Source organism: Dipodomys merriami, unplaced genomic scaffold, assembly GCF_024711535.1.
Source record: "Dipodomys merriami isolate MVZ:Mamm:240054 unplaced genomic scaffold, mDipMer1.0.p SCAF_37, whole genome shotgun sequence".
In the NCBI taxonomy this organism is placed as follows: Eukaryota; Metazoa; Chordata; class Mammalia; order Rodentia; family Heteromyidae; genus Dipodomys; species Dipodomys merriami.
In genome coordinates this window covers 2,905,627-2,928,942 of record NW_027205270.1, presented here as the reverse complement: position 1 = coordinate 2,928,942, position 23,316 = coordinate 2,905,627, and the positions used below count along the sequence as shown (strand labels likewise).

The following is a 23,316-nucleotide window of genomic DNA, read 5'->3' as shown; positions in this document are numbered from 1 at the left end:
ATCCCTGTGTGTTCATATTGACTGCAATGTTTTAGTAGAACTCATGAAATGTGTTAGTAGTAGCTGGTTGAAATAGGCTGACTGCAGCAGGTTGAGTTGTGTTAGAATGAGGTCATGCAGGGTAAGGTACAATGGGAGGGACCAACTTGACCTTCCCAGGTGGAGGTGGCTCATCCTGGGTTGGTGATGGACACTGGTTTTTACTCTATCCCTTTTCCTGACTTGAATAATTGCATTTGAATAATTGCACTTGAATAACTTGCATTTCTCAAGGGTCCTTGGGGAAAGACAGATCCTTTTTCTTCTCATTTTTCTTCCCTAGTGCATGGAAAACCTGCACTGACTCCCACATCTGCACGCCTAGGTTGGTTCGAGGCCTTTTGAAGGTCTCTTGGCTAAGCTCAGGGTGACTTCTCTTGAGCTTGGATTTGGGAATGCTTGTCTTTTCTTCTCTTTTGATTTTGTTCCCTGGCTGCTTGGTTTCATCACATTTCTTGGGGTGGTTTTCCCTGATCCTTTTGGTCTCTTTCTGTGCATGGCTCTTAGTTTTGCTGACCCTGCTGGATACAGCTTTTGGAGATTTGCTGGCAGAATGCTTGTCTGTGTTCATGGAAGCCTGCTCACTTAATGGAGTGGTGCACACAGTCACCTCTTCCTCCAGCAGGAGCTCACTGTTTCTGGAGCTTGAACTCAAGAGACTTTTTTCTTTGGTTGCATTTTTTTCAAGGATAGTGCATTACCACTTCACCTATGCTTATAACTTCAGTATTGTTTGTGAACTGAAGAAAAGATGCTCAAAAAGTTTCTGTGCAGCTGGGTGCCAGTGGTTCATGCCTGTAAGCCTAGGTACTCAGGAGGCTGAGATCTAAGGCTCACGGTTCAGAGCCAGCCCAGGCAGGAAAGTCTATGAGACTCTTATATCCAATTTACCATCAGAAAACTGAAAGTGGCACTGTGGCTCACATGGTAGAGCGATAGCCTTGAGCTGAAGAGCTCAGGGACAGCACCCAGGCCTAAGTTCAAGCCCCATGACTGACAAAAAAAGTTTCTGTGCTGATTTTGAACTCAATCCTTAGAACTCAGTCACCTAGGTTGCTAGGCCATAGGCCTAAGCCATCAGTGCCCAGCTCAAGAGAGGATTTCCCGTTCATAAAATACACAAAATACATATCTTCGCTATGGTCTTTGAACAAAAGAAAATTAAGAAAAAATTATGTGTTATTACCACAAATATTTTAAAAAGTATTTTCTACAAAGATAGACAAAAATGACATGTGTAATTAAAAATAAAAATATATTAAAGAAGATTTGCACGTGTCAAGCATCTAAGCATTGTACATTTATGGTAAATGAAGTTATATTATAATATACATAATATTCTGAAAATGAAATGAACCACTTCAGTTTAGTAAAATCCAGCACAGAAGTAGAAGGTAATTTTGAATTAAGAATTGTGGTTGGGTGCCAATGGCTCACGCCTGTAATCCTAGCTACTTAGGAGGCTGAGATCTGAGGATCGCGGCTCAAAGTCAGCCCAGGCAGGAAAGTCTGTGCGACTCTTATCTCCAATAAACCGCCAGAAGCTGAAGAGCTGAGGGACAGTGACCAGGCCCAGAGTTCAAGCCCCACAACAGACAAAAAAAAAAAAAAAGAATTGTGTGTCCCCGTCCTAGGACTTGAACTTAGAGCCTGAGTGTTCTTGCTAGGTGTTTTACTTGAGATTAATGATCTTATCACTTGAGACACAGTTTTACTTCTGGCTTTTTGTGGTTAATTTTAGATAAAGGTCTTAAAGACTACTGTCTAGACTGGTTTAGAACTACCATTTCACATCTTAGTTCTGAGTAGTTAGGAGTTCCAGGTGTTAGCCACTAGCACCTGGCTAAGAACTTTTTGGAGACAGGTTGTCAGTATGTTGCCAAGGGTGGTGTCAAACTTAATTCAACATTAGGGTGAACAAATGCAATATTGGTACACACTAGACACTATGTTGAAAATGAATTATACAATTTGTGGAGATTGGAGGGAAAAACTGGGCAAGAGCAAGGGAAAGGATGACATTGTCTAAAAGGAAATGTACTTGTTACCTGACTTATGTAACTCTAACCTCTCTGTGTATCATCTTTATAATAACAATTTTTTTAAAAAGGAGAAAAATAATAAAAAAGAATTCATTCTTAAGTTATATTGCTTTTTTTTCTTTATTGAGGCTTGAACTCAGAGATTGGCTACAACCTTTAGTTTTTTTACTTAAAGCTGGTACTCTATCACTGGAGCCACAGCTATATTTCCAGATTTTTTTATGGTGGTTAATTTTTGTTAAGAGTGTCATGGACTTTATGATAGGCTGGCTTTGAACTGTGATCCTCAGATTTGAGCCTCCTATATAGCTAGAATTATTGTCCCAAGCCATAGTGACCTGGTAAACTCTTTATTTGGGGTAGGGTCAGTACCAAGGCTTGAACTCAGATCCTCCCACTATTAATTGGTTTTCCTACTCAAGACTGGCTTCTACAACTTGAGTCGCAGCTCCACTTCCAGTTGCATGTTTTTCTCATGGCAATTATTTATTTTGAAATATAGTGAACAAACTTGAATTTTGTTGAAAATAATTAAAATCTCAGGAAAAGGCACTGTTGTGAGATATACTCAATGGTGTAAAGAACAAATTTTGTACCCAACCAGCCAGTTATATCTGGTTTGTTTTTGCTTCTATTCCCCAGTCAGCACTTGTGACTTCTTATTCCTTATTAACTTCCCTTGGGCTGTGATAAACTGAGCGAGGCTGAGTGTCTGATGATTTACATGAGCAAGAGCTGGCTCAGGGTAGGAAATCTGTTGGCAGAATCATTTTCCTTTGTGATAAGCTATAAGAGATGCTTAGATCATTCCAGCTTAGTGCTGTTTTAGTACTGGTATACTCACTTAGCATATACAATACCAAAAGCCTATTAGAAGACAAACTTGTAGGTAGGCATTCAAAGATAACTTTCCTCCTCTCTTCCAATATTGCTTTCAATTATTTTGGGATATGAAGTCCTATTTTTTCTTTAATATCTTAGAATTTTTCTATCAGTGTATCCAGTTGTAAAAAAATCTTTGCAATGAGGTATATTCAAAAATAGAAACTTTGGGAAGGGGAAACAAAGGAGGAGGCTACAATGCTTGATAAGAAATGTACTCATTATCTTGCCCATGTAATTGTAACCCTTCTGTACGGTATTTTCACAATAAAAAATAATGAAGAAGAAAAATAGAAACCTGGCAAGTGCTGGTGGCTCATAGTTTTTTGATCCTAGCCACTCAGGAGGCTGAGATCTGAGGATCACCATTCCATGACAGGTTGCACTGACAAATCTGTGAAACTCTTATCTCCAATTAACCAAAAATGCCAGTAGTAGAAGGGTGCTGTCCTTGAGTGAAAAAGCTAAAGGATAGTGCCCAGGTCCTGAATTCAAACCCCATGCAAGTCACAACTTCACAATCATAGAATGTTTTATTTTGGACAATGCATTATATAGCACTCAATTGTACACTTGAAATGGTGAATTTGATGGATTAAATCTCAAGAAATAATTTAAAAAATGTAATTTAGTAATTTTCCCTTGGTGACCCTTAACCTTGTACTTTCTTCTCCTCTATTCTCCTTTCCTGCCCTCCCTCAGTACCCATACCCACTCTCCCTCCAGGTGTCCTTTGAGTTGACTCTGCAGTTGGGCACAGGCCCACTGTACATCCGTGAATGTTGGGCTCTCTCTCTCTCTCTCTCTCTCTCTCTCTCTCTCTCTCTCTCTCTCTCTCTCTCTCTCTCTCTCTGGCTGGGAATGGACACTGGGAACAGATTTTTCTTGCTCTCCTTTGCTGGGAATGGTTGGGGAAGGCAGCACCTGGTACTATGAGTGGCACAGGATGTAGCTTCTCATGTTTTATTTGCTCCCCTTCACATGTTTGATCTTGTCCACTCAAACACTCCGGATTCTCTGATCAGAAAGCCAGTTGGACACTTGGGAGCAGTAGAAATCTCTGAAGATTTCAGAGACTCAGGCTTCCAAGGGAGGTCTTGAACCTTTTCATGTGATCCCAGCCTACTGCACAACCTCACTAGCTAAGTAGAATGGTGATTCTGACCTTGTGTGTTTGAAAGCTGATAGTAGTAGCACATTTTGCTGCTGTGTGCATGTGTATTAAGTAAATAGGTGGTCATTGATGGTCAGGCATTTCTGGATCGACTTTATGCTTCATTTCTCTCTGGGGTTAGGCCCCAGGTTAGCTACTGCCTGCAGGGTAACTGTGGCCCCTTGCCTCTTCTATGGTACTGTATTAGTTATTCATTCACCTTCTTGCTTCTAGTTGTAGATAAAAAATATAAAATCTATTGGACTGTGTGTACTGAATCTTGTTATTTTGCTTTTCTTTTCTTATTATTAATAAGTTTTTTTATTGTGAAAATACTGTACAGAGGGGTTCCAATTACATGAGCAAGATAATGAGTACATTTCTTATCAAGCATTGTTGCCTCCTCCTTTGTTTCCCCTTACCATCCCTGCCCTCCCATCCCACCCCACCCCCCAAAGTTGTAAAGTTCGTTTTCGATATAACAACTTGTACATCTCATTGTTGAAATGGGTCAACCTGTATCCCTATTTAAACAATTTGTTTTTTCCCTCCCCCTCCCCAAATTATACCAACATCAAATACAGTGAAAACAGGGGTTATCCTGTGGGGGAGGGTTTGCTTTTCTTGTATGTGTGATATGTGCCAGTACTGAGGCTAGAACAGAGGTCTAGGCTGTTTTCATACTGTAATCATCAGCTTTCCACCTCCTGAGGAAGTAAAAGTAGGTTTGAACCATCAGTACACAAGAAACTTTGTTCAGGGGGCTTGAGGGTTGGCACTCAGGCCCTCACACTATTATTGGCTTTTTTTTCTCTGAATGCTGATGTTCCACCACTTGAGCTACAGCTCCACTTTTAATCACAAGTTTTTCTCTTGGTGATTATTTATTTTGAAGCATTGTGAACTAACCTGCACCGATAAATTTTTTTAATTTTTTTTAATTTTAATTTTAATTTTTTGTGAACATACTGTACAGAGAGGTTACAATTACATGGGCAAGATAATGAGTACATTTCTTATCAAGCATTGCAGCCTCCTCCTTGTTTACCCTTCACATCCCTTCCCAGCCTTCCCCTACCCCCCCCATCCAATCTCCCCCCACCGCCCCGCACCAAAGTTGTAAAGTTTGTTTTCGACATGACAACTTGTACTTCTCATAGTTGCAATGGGTCCACCTGTATCCTTAAACGAGTTGTTTTTCCCCATCTCCTCCACAAATTATACTGACATCAAATATAGTGAAAGCAGGGGTTATACTGTGGGGGAGGGACATACAAAGCAACAAAGAAATAATCTTATAAATGCATTAGAAACAAATGCATGAAAGAAAAAAAACATTTAAATACATATCTAAGGGTTCATTTTCCTAACATCACATTATCTGACCTTTTCTGCTTGACTCATACATATACTAGATATTGCAAATAATGGAAACCATGGGACCTATGTTTCTTTGGGCTTGGCTTACTTCACTTAATATAATTTTTTCAAGCCTTTCTATTTCCTAACAAATGGGGCAATGTCATTCTTTCTGATAGAGGCATAGAATTCCATTGTATATATATATACCACATTTTCTTGATCCATTCATCTACTGAGGGGAATCTGGGTTGGTTCCATATCTTAGCTATGGTAAATAATGCTGCAATAAACATAGTTGTGCTGGTAGCTTTAGTTGCACCGATAAATTTTGTTGAGAAATGTTTTTTAAAAAGCACAATAAAAGATATTGTAGTGACTTACATGTTTACATCTGGCCTAGCTGTAAGTATTGCCCTTGTTTTTCATTACCTGGTTTGTGCTTCTGTGACTTTTCTTCTTAGTTCTCACTTCTCTTGGGCTGTGATGCATTGAGTGAGGCTGATTACTATTAATTTGTCTGAGCATTGAGCTGCCTAGTTTGAGGAAATCTGTGGATAGAAACCTGTTTCTTTGTTGAAAGCTTTTAAAGATGCTTAGACTATTCTAGCTGAGTACATTTTTTAGTGCAGGAATATAAGAACAGAAGTTTGTATTAAAAGATAAATTTCCCCATTTCATTTAATATTTTGGCAAGTTTTTTTGAGATGTGAATTCTTTCAGCAATCCTGTCTGGTTTGAAGCTTATTTAGAACCAAGTTAGAAGATTTGAAAATTTAAAGATATGGCTTACAACATGAAGTTTTTAAGGTTTTATTGTCCTTTTATCACAGTTTCGTACTTGAGGAGGGCTGCTTCCATAATACTGGTATGTCATTCAAAGCTAATAACACATACCAAATATATGCAAGCCAGACCAATCTCTCTTTTCTCTGTGTTCCTATAGAGATTCAAGGTCATGCGCAGCTACTACACTGTAGGGTAGAAGATTGTTATTAGACAGCTATTTGTTATTGTAATAAACAACTGAGACAATCATCTTCTCAAAGGAAAGGTTTAGTTTGGCTGACAATGCTGGGGATTTCAGCCCATGTTCAGTTGGCCCCTTTGCCTTTTGAGCCTATGACAAGGGAGTGTATTCTGGTTAAAAAAAATGTGTGGTGAAACAAGCTGCTTATCTCCTGGCCTGAACAAAGGAGAGGGTGAGAGAGAGGGAAGAGCAGGAGCTGGATTTCATTATTACTAACAAAGGCAGGCAACCAATGACCTGAGTCCATTCCACTAGCCACCCCCCTCCTCCCACTCTCCTACTGAGGTTTCCACCAACTCCCAATCACACCATGGTGGGAAATAAGCCTTTGACCTATGGGCCTCTGAGGGAATTCCAGATCCGTATGTATGTTTGTATGTATGTATGTGTGTATGCATGTATGTCTTTTTCTTTTTTGGTACTGAGGACACTGTACTTGCTAGGCAAGCACTTTGCCACTAGGCTGCATTCCAGTCTTCCAGATCCTTATATAGCATATATTAAGCTTACTTTTATAGCCATGCAATTTTAACATATTCAAATATTGAGTTTCAACATTCAGTTCTATTTAGGCAAATACAATTTAACTGGTCCAAGTTGCCAGTTTTGGTAGCTCCTTTTTTCTCAGAATTGATCAGTGGAGTATTTATTTCAAGATGTACAGACAGAAGATTGCTCATGTGGCAGCAAGACCAGTTAAGACCCCACAATTGAGTTCAGAAAGAGAGGTATGTATACGAGGACTACAACAAAAAGGACAACATTCTTGTTGAAGATAATTGGTGTACCTTAACTCCCAATTATCAAGCATATTCTGGAACAAGGATGCTATTGTAAAACTCAACATGCCAGTTTTTTGGTTTTGTCTAATTATAGTTTGTGGAGAAATTATGCAGGAACAGCTAGGGTTAGCATTGAGTACTCCTGATGTTTTTATACTTCAAGATGACTTTATTCCTTTTATCTTTTTTTTCACAATGACTTTATTCTTGTCAATATAAATCTATATAAACTGTGGATAGTAACTGGCTCTTAAGCCAATTATTAATCTCATAAGCTTATTCCTGTCTGCACTGGCCTCCATGATATTTTCAGAGTCTCAAGTGGGTTTTAGTTATGGGGAAACATCATCCTAAGAGGCTATTTGTTTAACTTGTAAAGAGCAGCACAAAAGAAACAGAAATCCATTATTCAAATATAGTAACAGCCATATTTTCCCTACTGGGAGCCAAAGGAATCAAACCAATCACTTAGTGTCTCTTAGGGGGAGACAGGATCAGATAAGGCCTTACATTGAATGTTCATATGTGACATGAGATATCTAATGTTCCAGATATACATACAACATTTTGTCTGGACAGTGCAAATATTCCATGGAAAAAACAATGAAATGCTATGGCAATGGATGTGAAAATAAAAGATTAATAGGGATGATTCAGTCATTTTGCATTATCCAGCAAGACATCTTTTCTGTTGGATATCATGGCAGCATGAAGCATCCCACAGATGGTGGTTACAAGATGGTGTCTAAGACTGATAGCAGCATGACATTCAAGACAGGAGGCAAACTCCTGCCTGGTACTTTACTTAGCTTATTTGGGGCACAAATTATGACTGCAAGACTATAGTACAGGTTATGAAGGCCAGAATCTCCTTACCCAGAAAGAAGGAGCTGACTCATCCCCAGGTGAGCAAGAACACAAGCCCTAAGTTCACGCCCTAGCACTAGCATAAAAAAGCAAAAAAAATGTAGTGGTGTTTTCAGGAATCTAATATTATGCCACTAAATTGTACAATTTGAAATGGTGAACTTAATTATCTCAAGAAGTATCTTTAATTTTGCAATGGTGACAGCTCTCCACCCTATCTCCTTTTCTCTTCTATTCTTTTCTTGTCCTTCCCCATTACTCACCATCTCCTCTCAATCCAGTTGGGTCATCCCAGCAGTTGGGCATTGAATCTTGCAGCCAGGAAGGAGACTCAACTACACATGCATGGTGCCTTGACTGGAAATGGATGCTTGATTTTTTTTTTTTTTTTGGCTAATCAGTTAATGTCAATGGTTGGCGTTGGCAACATGCAACAGGATTTGTGGAGGAGGACACAGACCCTTGTTTAGTATTTGTTATTTGATCTGGTTCACACATAACCTCCAGATGTTGTACTCTGAAAGTCAGATTGGGCAGCTAGGGGAATAAGCCTCCAATGGAGGCTTTGAACCTTTGTATGTAACATGATTCAGCCAAAAGCTGCCCCTCACTAATCAAGAGAACAGTTGTACTAGTCTAGTCTTGTGTATTTGAAGGTTAATTGAAGTAATACATTTTGCATCCTTGGACATGGATGTTGAATGAATGGCAACTTATGTTTAGGCCACGATCTGAGTCAACCTCATGCTAATGAAGTTCAGTTGGCTAGGCCCCAGGTTAGATGCTGTAATCAGAATAACTGATCCCTTATTTCTTCTGGAGTAGATTTTCCTATGTTTGGTATTCACCTTTCCCACATCTAATCCTAAATAGCTAAAACCTCTTGGTATTGTGTGCTGCATTTTACTTTGTAAAGTGTGTGTGTGTATGCATGCATACACGTGCGCACACATGTGTGTATGAGCATGCCAGTACTTGTGTTTGAACTAAAGACAAGGGTGCTCTCTCTTAGTGTTTGGGCTAAAAGATAGTGCTCCATTACTTGAGCCAAAACTCTGTTTCATCTTTTTTCCACTCACCTTTAAAAATTATTTTGTCATTGTTATTATAAAGGTTATGTACAGAGGGGTTACAGTTACATAAGTCAGGTAATGAGTGAATTTCTTTTTGGGCAATGTCACCCCTTACTTCACTGTCTCCCAGTTTTTCCCTCCAGGATTCATTTTTGAAGTCTGTATAATCTCTGCTCTTTTGGCCTTCCTACACTCAGACCATATTCCTTCTTCTGTCCTTAACTTTTCTCTTTCCCCTACCATGTTATCCTTGTTCTTTTTTTCCAGTACAGCCTTTGATCCTAAACTCTACTCAAAAGAAGCCAAACTGGAGCCATATATCAAAACACAATTTGTTCAATTATATTACATAATTCAGTGTTCAGTTTTATGTTTGAAAAAAATGAGAATATAGAATTTTTCTATAATTATCTATGTATCTAGATCTATCTATCTATCTATCTATCTATCTATCTATCTATCTATCTATCTATCTATCTATCTATCTATCTATCTATATGTCCCATTATTGTATATATCTATCTTCATATCTAAGTTTGGAAGCATCTGGTACTCAAGGTGGCACCCACAATCTTAGCAGCTCTTTCATTGCATAGCCATCGTATCAGGAAACTTCCATATCTTTTTGCCTCTGAACAAAAAACTGCAACTCCCCAAAGCAGCAGCATTCTCACACATTGTTGAGACTGCTTTTCCATGGCTTCATGGTCTGGCCTTTGTTCCTTGGTAATGGGCACAGAAATATTGGTTTTCCTTCATGGAATTGGTTGGCAGTTGGAATCTTGGAGTAGATACTGATTTCAGCATTCAAAACAGGCTTGTGCTGGAGAGAAGTGGAAGATGATGTTTGAGGTTCAGGTCTAGCAACCGCAGACTGGGACACACTAGGCTGAGGAGTGTTGGTCAATTCTTGTGTGGTTGTACTGGTTGTGATTGACTGAGATGTTTTAGTAACTCATGAAATATGTTGGCAGTAGCTGGTTGAGCTAAGCTGACTGTGGTAAGTTAAGCTGCATTAGAATGGTGTCAGGCAGGGTAAGTTACACTGGGCCTCCAGGAGGCCAGAGACTATGGCCTGCAAGAAACAGGTAGAGCTTGAGGCTTCTCTGGGGTTAGAAAAGGCAAAGGAACCGGCTTGACCATCCCAGGCGGAGGCAGCTCATCCTGGGTGGGTGATGGACACTGGCTTTCAGCACTATTATCCCTTTTCTTGACCTGAATATCTTTAGGATCTTTGCCTTCTCTTGCAGTATCCAGCCATGATTTGATAGTTGGGGAAAACTTGGTGTCTTCTTGGTGCTGCTTGCAGTTTTCAAAGCCATGGAAGAAGACAGCTCAGTCCTATCATTCTTCTTTCCTAGTGTGTGGAAACCCTACACTAACTCCCATATTTCATGCCTACGTGGCTTCAAAGGCTTTTGAATATCTCTTGGCTAAGCCCAGGTTGATTTCTGTTACACTTTATATTCTCAGTGTTTGTCTTCTTTTTTCACTTTGTGTCCTGAGGGATTCTTTTCTTCACTTTTTTAGGGTTTGTTCTCTGATCCTTTTGGCCTTTTTCTCTCCCTGTTAGATGCAGCTTTTTGAGGTTTGCTAGTAGAATGCTTGGCTGTGTTCATAGGAGCTTTATTACAGACTGGGACAGTGCACATAATCATTTTTTTCTTCCAACAGGCACTCTGGGTTCTGGCACTGGATTTTGGCCTTTGGAGATCCATTGAAAATCTCAAAGGCTTTATGCTTATTCTTTCAAACTTTATAAGTGGCACTATTGGTGACACCTGAGTTTCCCTGCACCTGAGTCACATTGATGGTTCCCATTTGACTTTGGTTGTTGTGGAAACTTTGTATTGGTCAAGATCTGTGTATGTGTGTTTTGATGAATGACTTAAAAATATGGAGAAGGTAAATGTCTTCCACCAGCATAGCAATATTGGTAAGACCATTGATACATTCCATCCCTTTTCAAGTTCCCTTGGTACTGAAGACTCAAGCTGTTCTTTTCCAAGTTGTAATTTTAGCAAGTAGTCTTCTCTCCTTGGCCCAACTAGTGAACTTTAGGCCTAAAGCTGGTGAATGTAGAGATTTCTAAAGGAAGTAATAGGGGTCATGGTTTTCCCTGGAGATCTGAAAGACGTCCAGAGTCTTTGAAAACTTGGTTTGAATTTCATTCAAATACTTATTCTCTTTTTATTCCTCGCTTAGAGCTGAAGGAAATGTCAAGATAGTAGGAGAGCTTTGGACTAGAGCTATTATTGAAATGTCTCCTAGCTCAGGTGGATTGTTGTTCTCAGTGAATTCAACATTTATGCTACTATAGATCTTGGAGCTCTTTAGAATTTTCAGAACACAAAATTTTTAGCTTGAAGGTTACAATCCTAGGAAAGTGTTCATTTCTAGGAAAGTTTACATCACTAGAAAGAAATCAAGGTTTAGGGTAACTGAGATGCTCCACCTCTTCAACAACAAATTAAACAGGCATCTGCTAACACTGGTCCAGGTGTTTCTATTCATTTTAGGGACATGGACAGAATCCCATATTTTCAGATGGGTTTAGTTAACCTAGTATTGTCAGATAGATGATGAGTGTTCCACTTAGTATTAATGATAATTTGATGTCACTGTTTCTTTATTTCTTTGTATCTCATACAATTGTTATAGTAAAATAAAAGTGAAAGTGATTTGAAAAATCAGAAATATTTTGGACCTTGAGTATGACTCGATGGTTGATCACTTGTTTATTATTCTCTTGGCTCTGGGTTCAAACCCAAGTAACCCCCAGAGAATTAAAAAGGAAAAAATGTTTCCTAGAGCCTAACATTCTCATAGAGCATAATCATTTCTTGTCACTGTCCTGTGAGGATGTCTTATGTCTCATATGGACTAAGAGGGAAGATTTTGTGTTCCTGTTTTGTGTGTTTGGTGGTTTGGTGTGTGTGTGTGTGTGTGTGTGTGTGTGTGTGTGTGTTTGTCTATGAACTCTTGTAGCAGGGCTTGAATTCAGAGCCTTGTGCTCTTGTCTTTTGTACTCAATGTGGCACTCTACCACTTGAGCCATGCTTCTACTTTCAGGTCTTGCTGGTTGCCTGGCAACAAGAGTAACAAGGATATGTTTGTCAAGGTTGTATTCAAACACCATTCCCCAGATCTCAGCCTCCTGAGAAGCTAGGATTACTGATTTTAGCCACTGACTTCCAGCTCTAGAGAAGGTTTCTTCCTTAAGAAAAACACAAAACTGACATGTCCTGAGCCTCCTTGTTTTTGACAGGATCTCTGAACACAGAAAACGAGGGAAAATTTAACTGTCTCTACCCCCCGAAACTTCTTACTATTTCCTAAAGAATCTAAAGTACTAGATAAAGGAATGAGAGTAATAATAATTGTTGTTGTTGTTGTTGTTGTTGGTGGTGGTGGTGTGTGTGTGTGTGTGTGTGTGTTTTGAGGACAGTTAAAAGCACGTCTTCCTTAGAAAGGCTAAATCAAAAGTCAACTACAGTGACAACAAACACTAGGAGACTGGTGCGGTGCAGTTAATAGGAGATGGGTAGAGAAATGAAGAGAAGAAAGTGGGAAGAAGAAAATGCAGTAAAAATTTCAGTGCATAGCCTACAAAATTAAGAAATGTGAGGGAAGAAGCAAAGGTTTGAGGGAAGGAGTGAGAATGTTCAAGGGGTTACATAGACCAAGATGCATTCATTGTATTTCTACAATGCTTTGTTGAATGGCAATTCCTTTGTACAACTATGTAACTATAATAATAATATTAATCATATCTTCACTTAAGATGCATCTGGTAGACTTATAAAGGCAGGGAATTTCAAATGGCCATTACAATGTTCAATGTTCCTTAGTTAATTAATGGCAGTACTGCAGTTTAAACCTGGGACCTTATGCTTGCCACATCAGAGCTTTACCACTTGAGCCATGTCCTCAGCCCTCTCTATCTTATATAAAGCCTGCAGATGAAGAGCACCAAGTAAAGATAGTGGCTGAGGCTCAGGACTTTAACTGTACCCTTATGTAGACTCTCACAACTCAGCTGCAGATTCTTCTGTCCTTCTGGATTCTGTTCTTTCTTCTGTACTTATCTTGAAAATTGGTTTCTGTGATGGGTTGAGCAGGCACATAGTAGATTCTAGCAGTGGAAACGGAGAGTAGAACATTTGTGTGCTGAACCTCTGTGAGTACCATCATTATTTCTGGCTGAGAGGCAGAGGCCCTATGCCCTGTATATGATATAGAGCCATAATATTGGAGTCACAGTCTAAGCTCTCCAGATAACAGAGGCTCCCCATGTGTTTTTTATTTTTATTCTTTTTGGGGGTCCGGTGTGGGGTTTTAACTCAGGATTTGGGTACTGTCCTGGATCTTTTTTGCTCAAAGCTAGTGCTCTACCACTTTGAGCCACAGTACTACTTCCAGCTTTCTGGTGGTTAGTTGGAGATAAAAATCTCAGGGATTTTCCTGCCCAGGCTGGTTTCAAATGGTGATCTTCAGATTTCAGCCTCCTGAGTAGCTAGTATTACAGCCAGGAGCCACAAGTGCCCTACACTCCCCCATGTGTTTTGATTATAGAAATAGACCTGCTTTTTTCCTCCAATAGAGAAGTGACAGAGTCTATGTATTTGATTTGGAATCAGAGATAATGTCCCCTGAACCAGGCCAACAGGAAACAATGGATACAGAAGGTCTGTGGCATGGGTATCTGGGGTTTAGCATACTGGGATACCATAGTCATTAGAGACATTGCTGTGTCCTGGTCAGTTACAGTGAAGATGACTAATTTTCATTGTTTCTTATGGTGTTCCATTAAAAGATACAGGTGTAGGAGACAGGTGATGTGCACATGTGACTCTTGCCACTATGATAACATGGTTGTGCTAGAATGTTGGTAAAGATAGGTACTACCCATTAGTGTCTAGAAAGAGGTGCCAGATATTAATATCAGTAGCCATGTTGAAGTGACAGTTAGAGCTGGGACTCTAGAGAAATTGAGGACATTTCTGTTAAAGCAGTGACATTGTTCACCATAAGAAGAGACAGCTGCAGTGAATTTGCAGATCCACGTAAAGATAGATTATAGAAATTGTCTGTAATTCTCCTGTCTCAACTTCTTAGTAGCTGAGATTTTAGACAGGTACCACATTACTACATTAATTTTTTTGGGGGGGGGGTCTGGTCGTGGGGCCTGAACTCTGGGCCTGGGCGCTGTCCCTCAGCTCTTCAGCTCAAGGCTAGCACTCTACCACTTGAGCCACAGTGCCACTTCTGGCTTTTTTTTCTGCTTATGTGGTGCTGAGGAATCAAACCCAGGGCCTCATGCATGCAAGGCAAGTGCTCTACCACTGAACCACCTTCCCAGCCCCACTACATTAATTTTTGAATGAATTTCTAGCCAGTTCATACAGACAAGAAAACTTTCAGTAAAAAATTTGTAAAAAAGAGCAAAATTCAGTAAATATGAACATTTAAACAGGCACAATTATGTAATTATGTAAACCAATATTTGAACTCAAATGTGTTGGTACCAGGAGCTATGTCTGTAATCTTCGCTACTCAGCACTTGGGATGCTGAAGTATAGGATACTTTTCAGATATTTGTGGCTAGCTTGGGCTATATATCATAAAAACAAAAATCCTAAGCCAAAAATGTTTCAAAGGGTCCAGTGGTCAGAAGAACAGTAAGTATAAAGAAATCTTCTTACTGCATGCATTCATATTTCTCTGAATATTGCACATCAAATAATAGAAAGTAATCCTTTTAGTTAGGTATATCATAGCCATGAAGAAAAATATCAAAAAAGATTTTAATAGGATTATGAAATTTTTCATATTTATTCTCAAAAACTAGCTTATAGACTTTAGTATAGCAAAATATTACCCAGTGCTACACTTGAGCCTTGTATATACTAAGCATGAACTCTGACACTGAGCTATATCGCCAGCCCCAAACAATTCTTTTAAGAAATACATAAAACCCCAACAAACTTCAAAGAATTGTTAGAGATGAATACGGAACTACAAATATGGAGATTATTTTTCATTGAAAGGTCTTGTTAATTCATAGGTAAAAACCGAGGTTAGTGACTTTTAGTAATTATGCATTGGTTTAGCCAGAAAATTATTGTAAAGGAAAAAAAAGCAGCTCTTACTTGACACCCATTTATGATAAAAGGTAGGATACTTCATTAAAAATCCTTTTATATTAAGAACTGGAATAAAATAGAATGTTAAAAATGATGCAGCCTGTAGGAAGAATCATTTCTCTTTTTTTGCTTTGGTTTAAAAAAAATAATTATACAAAGGGGTTGCCATTTAACAAAGCAATTTATGAATATAATACCTTTAATTGGATCAATGTCACTCCTTTCAAAATTCTCATCCAACCATCCTGACCTACTGTTTTCCTCACTCTTCTTAATTTTCTAGGACAGACATTGGATTCTTGCTTGCATTTCCCCCCTCTTCTCCTCTTCGTTCATCTACTCCTTTTGCCTGATCTTACTCCACCCCTTTTGAGTACCCACTTCCTGGTGTTTTATTTTGCTAAACTTTGAACTATAGAGAACTCTCTTGAATCTACTATATTTCAGTTAAGTGTATACATTTGTATACACTTGCATACCACCCAATGTATTTGCGTAGAGTTTGTAAGCGAAATCTAGCTTCTATATATGAGAGAAAACATGGCTCCTTTTTGACTTTCCTACCACTGGACCATGTTAGTTCTGCTGTCCTAATTCTTCTCCTTACCCTACCTAGTTCTCACATGCAAAGTTCACCTTCTTTCAAATGCAACTTTTTTTTTTTTTTTTTGGGTCCAGTCATGGGCCTGAACTCTGGGCTTGGGCGCTGTCCCTCAGCTCTTCAGCTCAAGGCTGGCGCTCTACCACTTGAGCCACAGCACCACTTCTGGCTTTTTTTTTCTGCTTATGTGGTGCTGAGGAATCGAACCCAGGGCCTCATGCATGCAAGGCAGGCACTCTACCACTGAGCCACCTTCCCAGCCCCTCAAATGCAACTTTTGATCCCCACTTCTATCCAAAAACAAGCCAAACTTTAGCAATATCTTAGAACTCAAATGGCTTCTTTATTAGTCATACATTAAATTTCATTACATTCAATTGTTCAGTTTAAAGTTTATATATCAATTTTACTCTACTAAAAGCTATGGATTTAGGTCAATAAGTCTATATATCTTTATAAGTCTGTATATATATTCACATATATAAATATATATGGGAAAACATCTGGTTCTCAATGTGGTACCCACAATCGTAGCAGCTTTTACATTACATAGCCATAATATTGAGAAACTTCCATATCTCTTTGCCTCTGAGCAAAAAACTGCAGTTTCCCCAAAGCAGTGTATTGGGCAGCAATTTCACGCTCTTTCTGGGCCCGCCTTTTCATGGCTTCACGCTCTGGCCTCTGCTCCTTGGTGATGGGATTTGATACTACTGGCCCAGGAATATCAGGTTTCCTCCATGGAATTGGTTGGCGGCTGAAGTCTTGGAGTAGATACTGGCTTTGAGGTTTAGGTGGTGACTGGAACTTGGTCCCAGAAGTGGACACAGGTTTCTGCTGCACAGAAGTGGAAGATGATATTTCATAGGGTTTAGGCCTAACAATAGTAGATTGATACACACTAGGCTGGGGAGTGGTGGTCAATCCCTCTTTGATTGTTTTGGTTGCAATTGGCTGCGATGTTTTGGTGGAACCTATGAAGCATGTGTTGGCAGTAGCTGGTTGAGATCGGCTGACTGGAGTAGGCTGAGCTGTGTTAGAACAAGGGAGAGCACGGTAAGGTACAGTGGGTCTCCGGGAGGCCAGAGACTGTGGCCTGCGAGAAACAGGTCGAGCTTGAGGCTTCTCTGGGGCTAGAAAAGGCAAAGGAACCAGCTTGACCTTCCCAGGTGGAGGCAGCTCATCCTGGGTTGGTGATGGACACTGGCTTTCACTCCTATCCCTTTTCTTGACTTGAGTAATTTTAGGGCCTTTGCCCTCATGGGGAATATCCAGCCAGGATTTCACAGCTGGAGTGGACTTGGTTTCTTGTGTGCTGCTGGCATTTCTCAAGGCCTTGGGAGAAGGCAGCTCCTTTTTCTTCTCACTTTTCTTCCCTAGTGCATGGAAAACCTGCACTGACTCCCACATCTGCACGCCTAGGTTGGTTCGAGGCCTTTTGAAGGTCTCTTGGCTAAGCTCAGGGTGACTTCTCTTGTGCTTGGTCTTGGGAATGCTTGTCTTTTCTTCTTTTTTGATTTTGTTCCCTGGCTGCTTGGTTTCATCACATTTCTTGGGGTGGATTTCCCTGATCCTTTTGGTCTCTTTCTGTGCATGGCTCTTAGGTTTGCTGACCTTGCTGGATGCAGCTTTTGGAGATTTGCTGTCAGAATGCTTGTCTGTGTTCACAGAGGCCTGGTCACTGGATGGGATGGTGCACACAGTCACCTCTTCCTCCAGCAGGAGCTCTGGGGGCTGGCACAGGACTTTGACCTCAGGAGTTCCATCCACACTTTCCAAGGCTTCATGCTTGTTCCTTTGGACTTGATCAGTGGAATGCTTAGTGACCACTGAGTTTTCCTGGAGGAGAATCTCATTGATGGTTTCTCTACCTTTGATGTCGGTTGTAGTAGAAACAGTGGATTGTTTGAGATCTGTGAATGAATTGAAAGTCTGGTTAAAATGAATGTCTTTAACCAGCATATCAATATCTGGAAGCCCACTCATTGTTACAGTCAATTCCATTTGTCCTCAAGACTCAAAATTTCCACATTGGCTTTATCCCATGTAGACGTCTCCCTTGTCCCTAAGGTTACTGTTGACCAGCAGCTGCAAAATTTCAGGGATTTCTAAAGAGAGTAGTGGGTTATTCTGGCTTTCTATAGTTTTCTGGAAGGCAACCAGAGGCTTTGAAAGCTTGGTTTGAATTTCATCCTAATGCTTATTCTCTGTTTGAGTCTTGTATTAGCTGGAGGCAAGGCCAAGGTATTAGGAGAGTTTAATACTGGATCTCTAAGAAATGTCTCCAAGGTCAGATGACACATATTTTTCTCAATTACTTCAGAATTTATACTTGTAGGACTTGGGGCTGTCTGGAATTTCTGGCTGACAAAATTTCTGACTGGAAATTGCAATTCTAGGAAAGTTTCCATTCCCAGGTTAGTTTCCATCAGTGCAAAGTAATCAATGCAGAAATCAGTCCCTGGTAAGTGAGATGTTCTACCCACACACCAACAAATTCAATAGGCATTTTTGATCACTGAACAAGGTTCCTAGGAGATGGTCTTATGGTCTATGGACAAGACTCTGAGTCAGAAGATGGGTGACAGCTACTCTATTTAAAACTGATGCTAATTAGATGCCCTTGTTTCTTTTTTTAAATACTTTTTATTGTAAAAATACTGTACAGAGGGGTTACAGTTACATGAGCAAGGTAATGAGTGCATTTCCTATCAAGCATTGTTCCTCCTCCTTTGTTTTTCCCCTACCATCCCTTCCCTCCCACCTTCCCAACTACATTCCCCTGCCCCACTCCCCTGCCTAAATTGTAAAGTTCATTTTTTCAACATAGTGTCTTATGCATTTCATTGTTACAATGGATCAACCTGTATCCCTATTTAAGCATTTCCCTTCCCCTCACCAAATTAGAGAAGTATATATACAAGATTCAGGGCACCGAAATCAGTTTATTGCAAGTGAAATAAAAATGAAAACTCTTAGCTCTGGGTTCAATCCCATGAGAAAAAAGTAACCTTATGATACCTCATATTTTTATATAGGTAACAATTTTTGTCACTCTCCTGTAAGTATAACATGTCTCATGACATCATGGAGAGAGGGGGGGAGGGAGAGGGAGAAGGAGAGTGAATGAACAAGTGAAAGAGAAAGAGAGACAGAGAGACAGAGAAAGAGAGACAAAGAGAGAGAGAATGGGAAAGTTTTATATGAGTTTTGATTTGTGAGAGAGAGAGAGAATGTGTGTATGAGTAAGAGAGAGAGAGAGTGAGTATGGATGTACATGTTCACTGATTCTGGGGCTTGAATTCAGAGCCTTTTTTCTCAATGTTTTTCTTAGGGCTGGTGCATTACCATTTCAGGTAGACCACTAGTGTTGGCATTTGTTTGTGAACTGAAGATGCTGAAAAAGTTTTCAGTATGACTTTGAAATTCAATCATCAGATCTGTTTCCTGAGTAAATAGGCCACAAGCATGAGCCACGGGTGCTCAGCTCAAGAGTGGACTTCCTGCCTACAAAATACACAAAATGTATGTCTTATGGACTGTTTCATGTGGGCAGCATCTCTGAGTATGTGAATATGTGCTATATGTGTGTGTCTCTGTTTGGGTGCTGCACTCAGGGTCTGTGCACTCTGCATAGTTTGTTTGTTTGTTTGTTTTTTGGCTCAAGGCTAGCATTCTACCAGTTGAGGCACAGCTCAAGTGCTCCTCTACTTGAACCATACTCTTAGCCATATGCTTTATGCCTGAAAATGAAGGTCACCTTGTAAGTGTGGTGGTTGAGGCTCAGGACTTAAACTATATTTGTGAATGCTCTACTATTCAGATGCAGATTGTCCCCTCCTTTTGTATGAAGCTAGTCCTATTCCTTTTTGCTGTCTGTGCTTACCTTGGAAATTGGTTTCTGTGTTAGGTTGAGCAGACACAGAGTAGTAGATTCCAGAAGTGGAGACCGGTGGTAAGACATCTGTAGGCTGGACCTCTTGGAGTGTCATCACTATTTCAGGCTGAGGAGCAAAGAACCCACTCCCTGTGTAGGTCACAGAGCCATATGATTGCAGGCAGGGACCAGGCTCTCCAAATAACAGAGGGCCCATAGTGTTTTGATTATAGTAGTAAACCTGGTTTCTTTGTTGGTAGGGAAGTAATATGCTACTCTCTTGATGTGGAATCTGAGATAATGTCCCCTGAACCAGGCTGCCAGACAGTGATGGATACAGAGGGACTATGGCATTGGCATCCACATATCGTTGTGTCACAGCCATTGAAGGGACTGCTGTGCCCTGGTTGAGAGTCACGGTGAAGTCTCTAAGTTCAGATGACTTCTTTTTAGTGTGTTCTGTGTACTTCCTTTCAAAAGTACTGGGACAGGAGGAAGCTGAAGTGCAGATGTGGTTCTGGCCAGTAACTCCTGACAGCATGGGTGTGCTAGAATGTTGGTAAAGATAGGCAGTACCCGTGAGTGGCTGGAAAGAGATGCCAGAGGTAGATGGTAGTGGCCATGTTGAAGTGAAGGCTGGAGTGGAGATTCTGGAGAGGTTGCAGACATTTCCTGCTAGAGAAGTGGCATCGCTCACCACAGGAACAGAGAGCTGTGGTGAGTTTGCAGTTCCAAGTACAGATGGATGTTGGAAATTGTCTGCAAGAAGCAAGAGGGTGGTAAAAAATTAATGAGACTGACCAACTCCCACTTTATTTGAGGAGAAGTACATTTGAAGCTGGCTATGATCAGAAGCCCTCTAATGCCAACAATCATTGACATATCTATGATCAGTTTATAAGCCAGAACCATTTTGTATTCTTCCGATGAACTTTCCCAAGCTGTGCAACAGAAGACACCAAGTGGTTCCTATGTTGTTTTCTAGGTAGAAATAGGCTTCTTTCCTTTCCTGTCTTTTCCTTAGTCTGTACTTGCATTTGCTTCTAACTATGTCCTAGCATGGAAGCATTTTAGATCTCAGATATCCTTAGAGAACTTGTTAGATTATTTCTGGAGTAAGGAAGCTGAGGGTCAGAGGTCAACCTGATTGGTTTGAGTACGTCTTTCTTATTGCTATGAACACCGTGTTATAAAGAGTGAGCAGGTGAACAATGCACCAAAATCAGGAGAAATAGAATTTTCATGAGGCAGTTGATGTTGTTCACGAGAAAACAGTGATCCTGTTTTCATTGTCTTGCTGTTGTGCCACCTTGTATAAGTTGCAGGACACTTGTAGAGTTCATTTAAAACACAGACAAGAAGGTAAGTCAAGTCAGACCTCTTCAGGTCTGCCTTCTGACCTGAAGTCACAAAGATTACCTCAAAGTTACTTTCTCAAGATATGCTTTTTGCAAGAAAACTATGAAATTTTCTGAGCTTTTACTTATTCATCAATGACATATGTAAATAGTCATAATAATGAATAATGAATAAAAGTCTCATACATGATTGATATGGAGCTTGATATAGTCAGTTCTGAAAAGGTTGACAAAAATTAAAAAAATACCAAGATATGAAAGATAATTTTGATATGTATCAAATAATCAAGTGTAGTATATTTACCAATAAATGTTGTGATGTTATTATATGTGCAATATTATACAAATGGATATTTCTCCTTCATTTTAGCCAAAATCTAACACAGAAGTGAAAGTGGGCTTTGAATTAAGAATGTGTGTGTGTGTGTGTGTGTGTCTGTCTGTCTGTCTGTCTGTCTGTCTGTCTGTGTGTGTGTCTGTGTGTCTGTGTGTCTATGGTGTGTCCCTATCTGGGGAGTTGCACTCAGTACCTGAGCATTTTGCCCAGGTTTTTTTGCTCAAGGGTAGCATTGTACCACTTAAGCCATAGCTCTACTTCTGCCTTTTTGTGGTTAACTGTAGACTAGGATCCTAAGGACTTTATTGACTAGGATGTCTTTGAACTTCCATGTTCATATCTCATCTCTTTGAGTAGCTAGGATTACAGGTATTAACCACTGGCACCTGGCTAAGAATTTTGTTTTGAGACAGTTTGTCAGTTAATTTTAAAGGCTGGCAGCAAACTTGTAATCTTCAACCTCAAGTCAGTATGTATGGTTTCTCGTCTTAAAGGTACACCACCCCTATCTTCTATCTCTCACTGACACATCTCTCTTCTCTCATCCTGCCTCAATTGACAATAGTGAACCTTCTGCTCCATGAACATGGATAACTCTTCATTTACTTGACTGTTGCTTTGATTCCTTTCACCAAAACTTTGTAGTTTCAGCATATACATCCTACACATATCTTTTATAATTATTCTAAGTATCTCATAATTTTGATAGTATAAATGGTACTTTTAATTCAAATTTCTAATGTTTATTGAGAATGATTATTATCTGACCTTTCATCCTAGGAAATAGATAACTCATCTTTGGGATTTTTTTTGTATCAACAGTCATGCCATATAAGCAGTCATAATTGATATAGACCAGCATTTTAAAAAATGAGTAGGAAGCCTGGCACCTCTGTATTTCTAGCATGTAGGCTACTGAGGCTGAAGAATCACTCTTGTTCAGGAGATGAAGACCAGTTTGGGCTACATAGCACAAATGTAAAAAAGAAAAAAAATCAGAGCAAAGAAACAAAACCCAAAATGGTAGAGAGGAAAACAAATCACCAAAAATAAAAGGATCCTACTATTGTAGCCATTCCTATTTCTCTAAATATTATACTCCAATTTAAAGATATTAATAGTTTTAGGTAGATATTTTAATTAATATAGTAAAAAGAGAAGCACTAAAAGGTCTTTTAAAAGGTTTTAGAAGTTTTCATATTCTGAAAACCTAGCTTCATGTTCAATCATGAGAAAAATCACCTTCAACATAAGAAAAATATCATCACCCATGAAAATTAATCACTATCAGAGTTCTGTTATCATTATATCATCATCATCATCATCATCATCATCATCATCATCATCATCATCACTTTTCTTTACTGGTAATAGAACACAGACCTTTTTTTTACAATATTATTCCTGGTGCTTAAATTCTAGGCCTGAGCGCTATCCTTCAGTTGTGTGTGTGTGTGTGTGTATGTGTGTGTGTGTGTGTGTGTGTGTGTGTGTGTGTGAGTGTGTGTGTGTTCAAAGCAACAGCTCTGCTAGTGGAGCCTCAGACCATTTGGGGTGGTTAATTGAAGATAATAGTTTCAAAGACTCTTACTCTTGCAGTCTAGCTAAGAACTGTGATCCACAGATCTCAGCCTTCTAGTAGCTAGGATCACAGACAGGAGCTACAATGCCAGGCAGAAGTAAGGCCTTTTATATTTTATGTAGATAATGTGATACTGAAGGTGCCTTGCTAGTGTAGTAGGTAGCACATCAGTGTCATAATGTGCTACT

At 39.7% G+C, this 23,316-nt stretch overlaps 1 protein-coding gene across 1 annotated transcript; it reads right to left on the bottom strand.

Annotated features, from left to right (window-relative positions):
- Positions 1-16,514: 16,514 nt before the first annotated feature.
- On the bottom strand, positions 16,515-22,206 carry LOC138804593 (uncharacterized protein C2orf78-like). Its single transcript, XM_069988907.1, has 3 exons — positions 22,074-22,206; positions 19,861-20,610; positions 16,515-17,887 (listed from the first exon to the last, which is right to left on the bottom strand). Exons 1-3 carry the CDS (start codon positions 22,204-22,206, stop codon positions 16,515-16,517), a joined length of 2,256 nt encoding a protein of 751 aa, XP_069845008.1.
- Positions 22,207-23,316: the final 1,110 nt, after the last annotated feature.

What these genes read in the sequence shown, in the direction of transcription:
- LOC138804593 (XM_069988907.1), bottom strand. Translation starts at nt 22,206, where the DNA reads ATGTATATGCTGAAACTACAAAGTTTTGGTGAAAGGAATCAAAGCAAC. An exon ending in GGATGAGAGAAGAGAGATGT is followed by an intron (nt 20,611 to 22,073) that starts GTCAGTGAGAGA and finishes TGCTTCTTGCAG; the next exon opens with ACAATTTCCAACATCCATCT. An exon ending in CACAGAAACCAATTTCCAAG is followed by an intron (nt 17,888 to 19,860) that starts GTAAGCACAGAC and finishes ATTCATTCACAG; the next exon opens with ATCTCAAACAATCCACTGTT.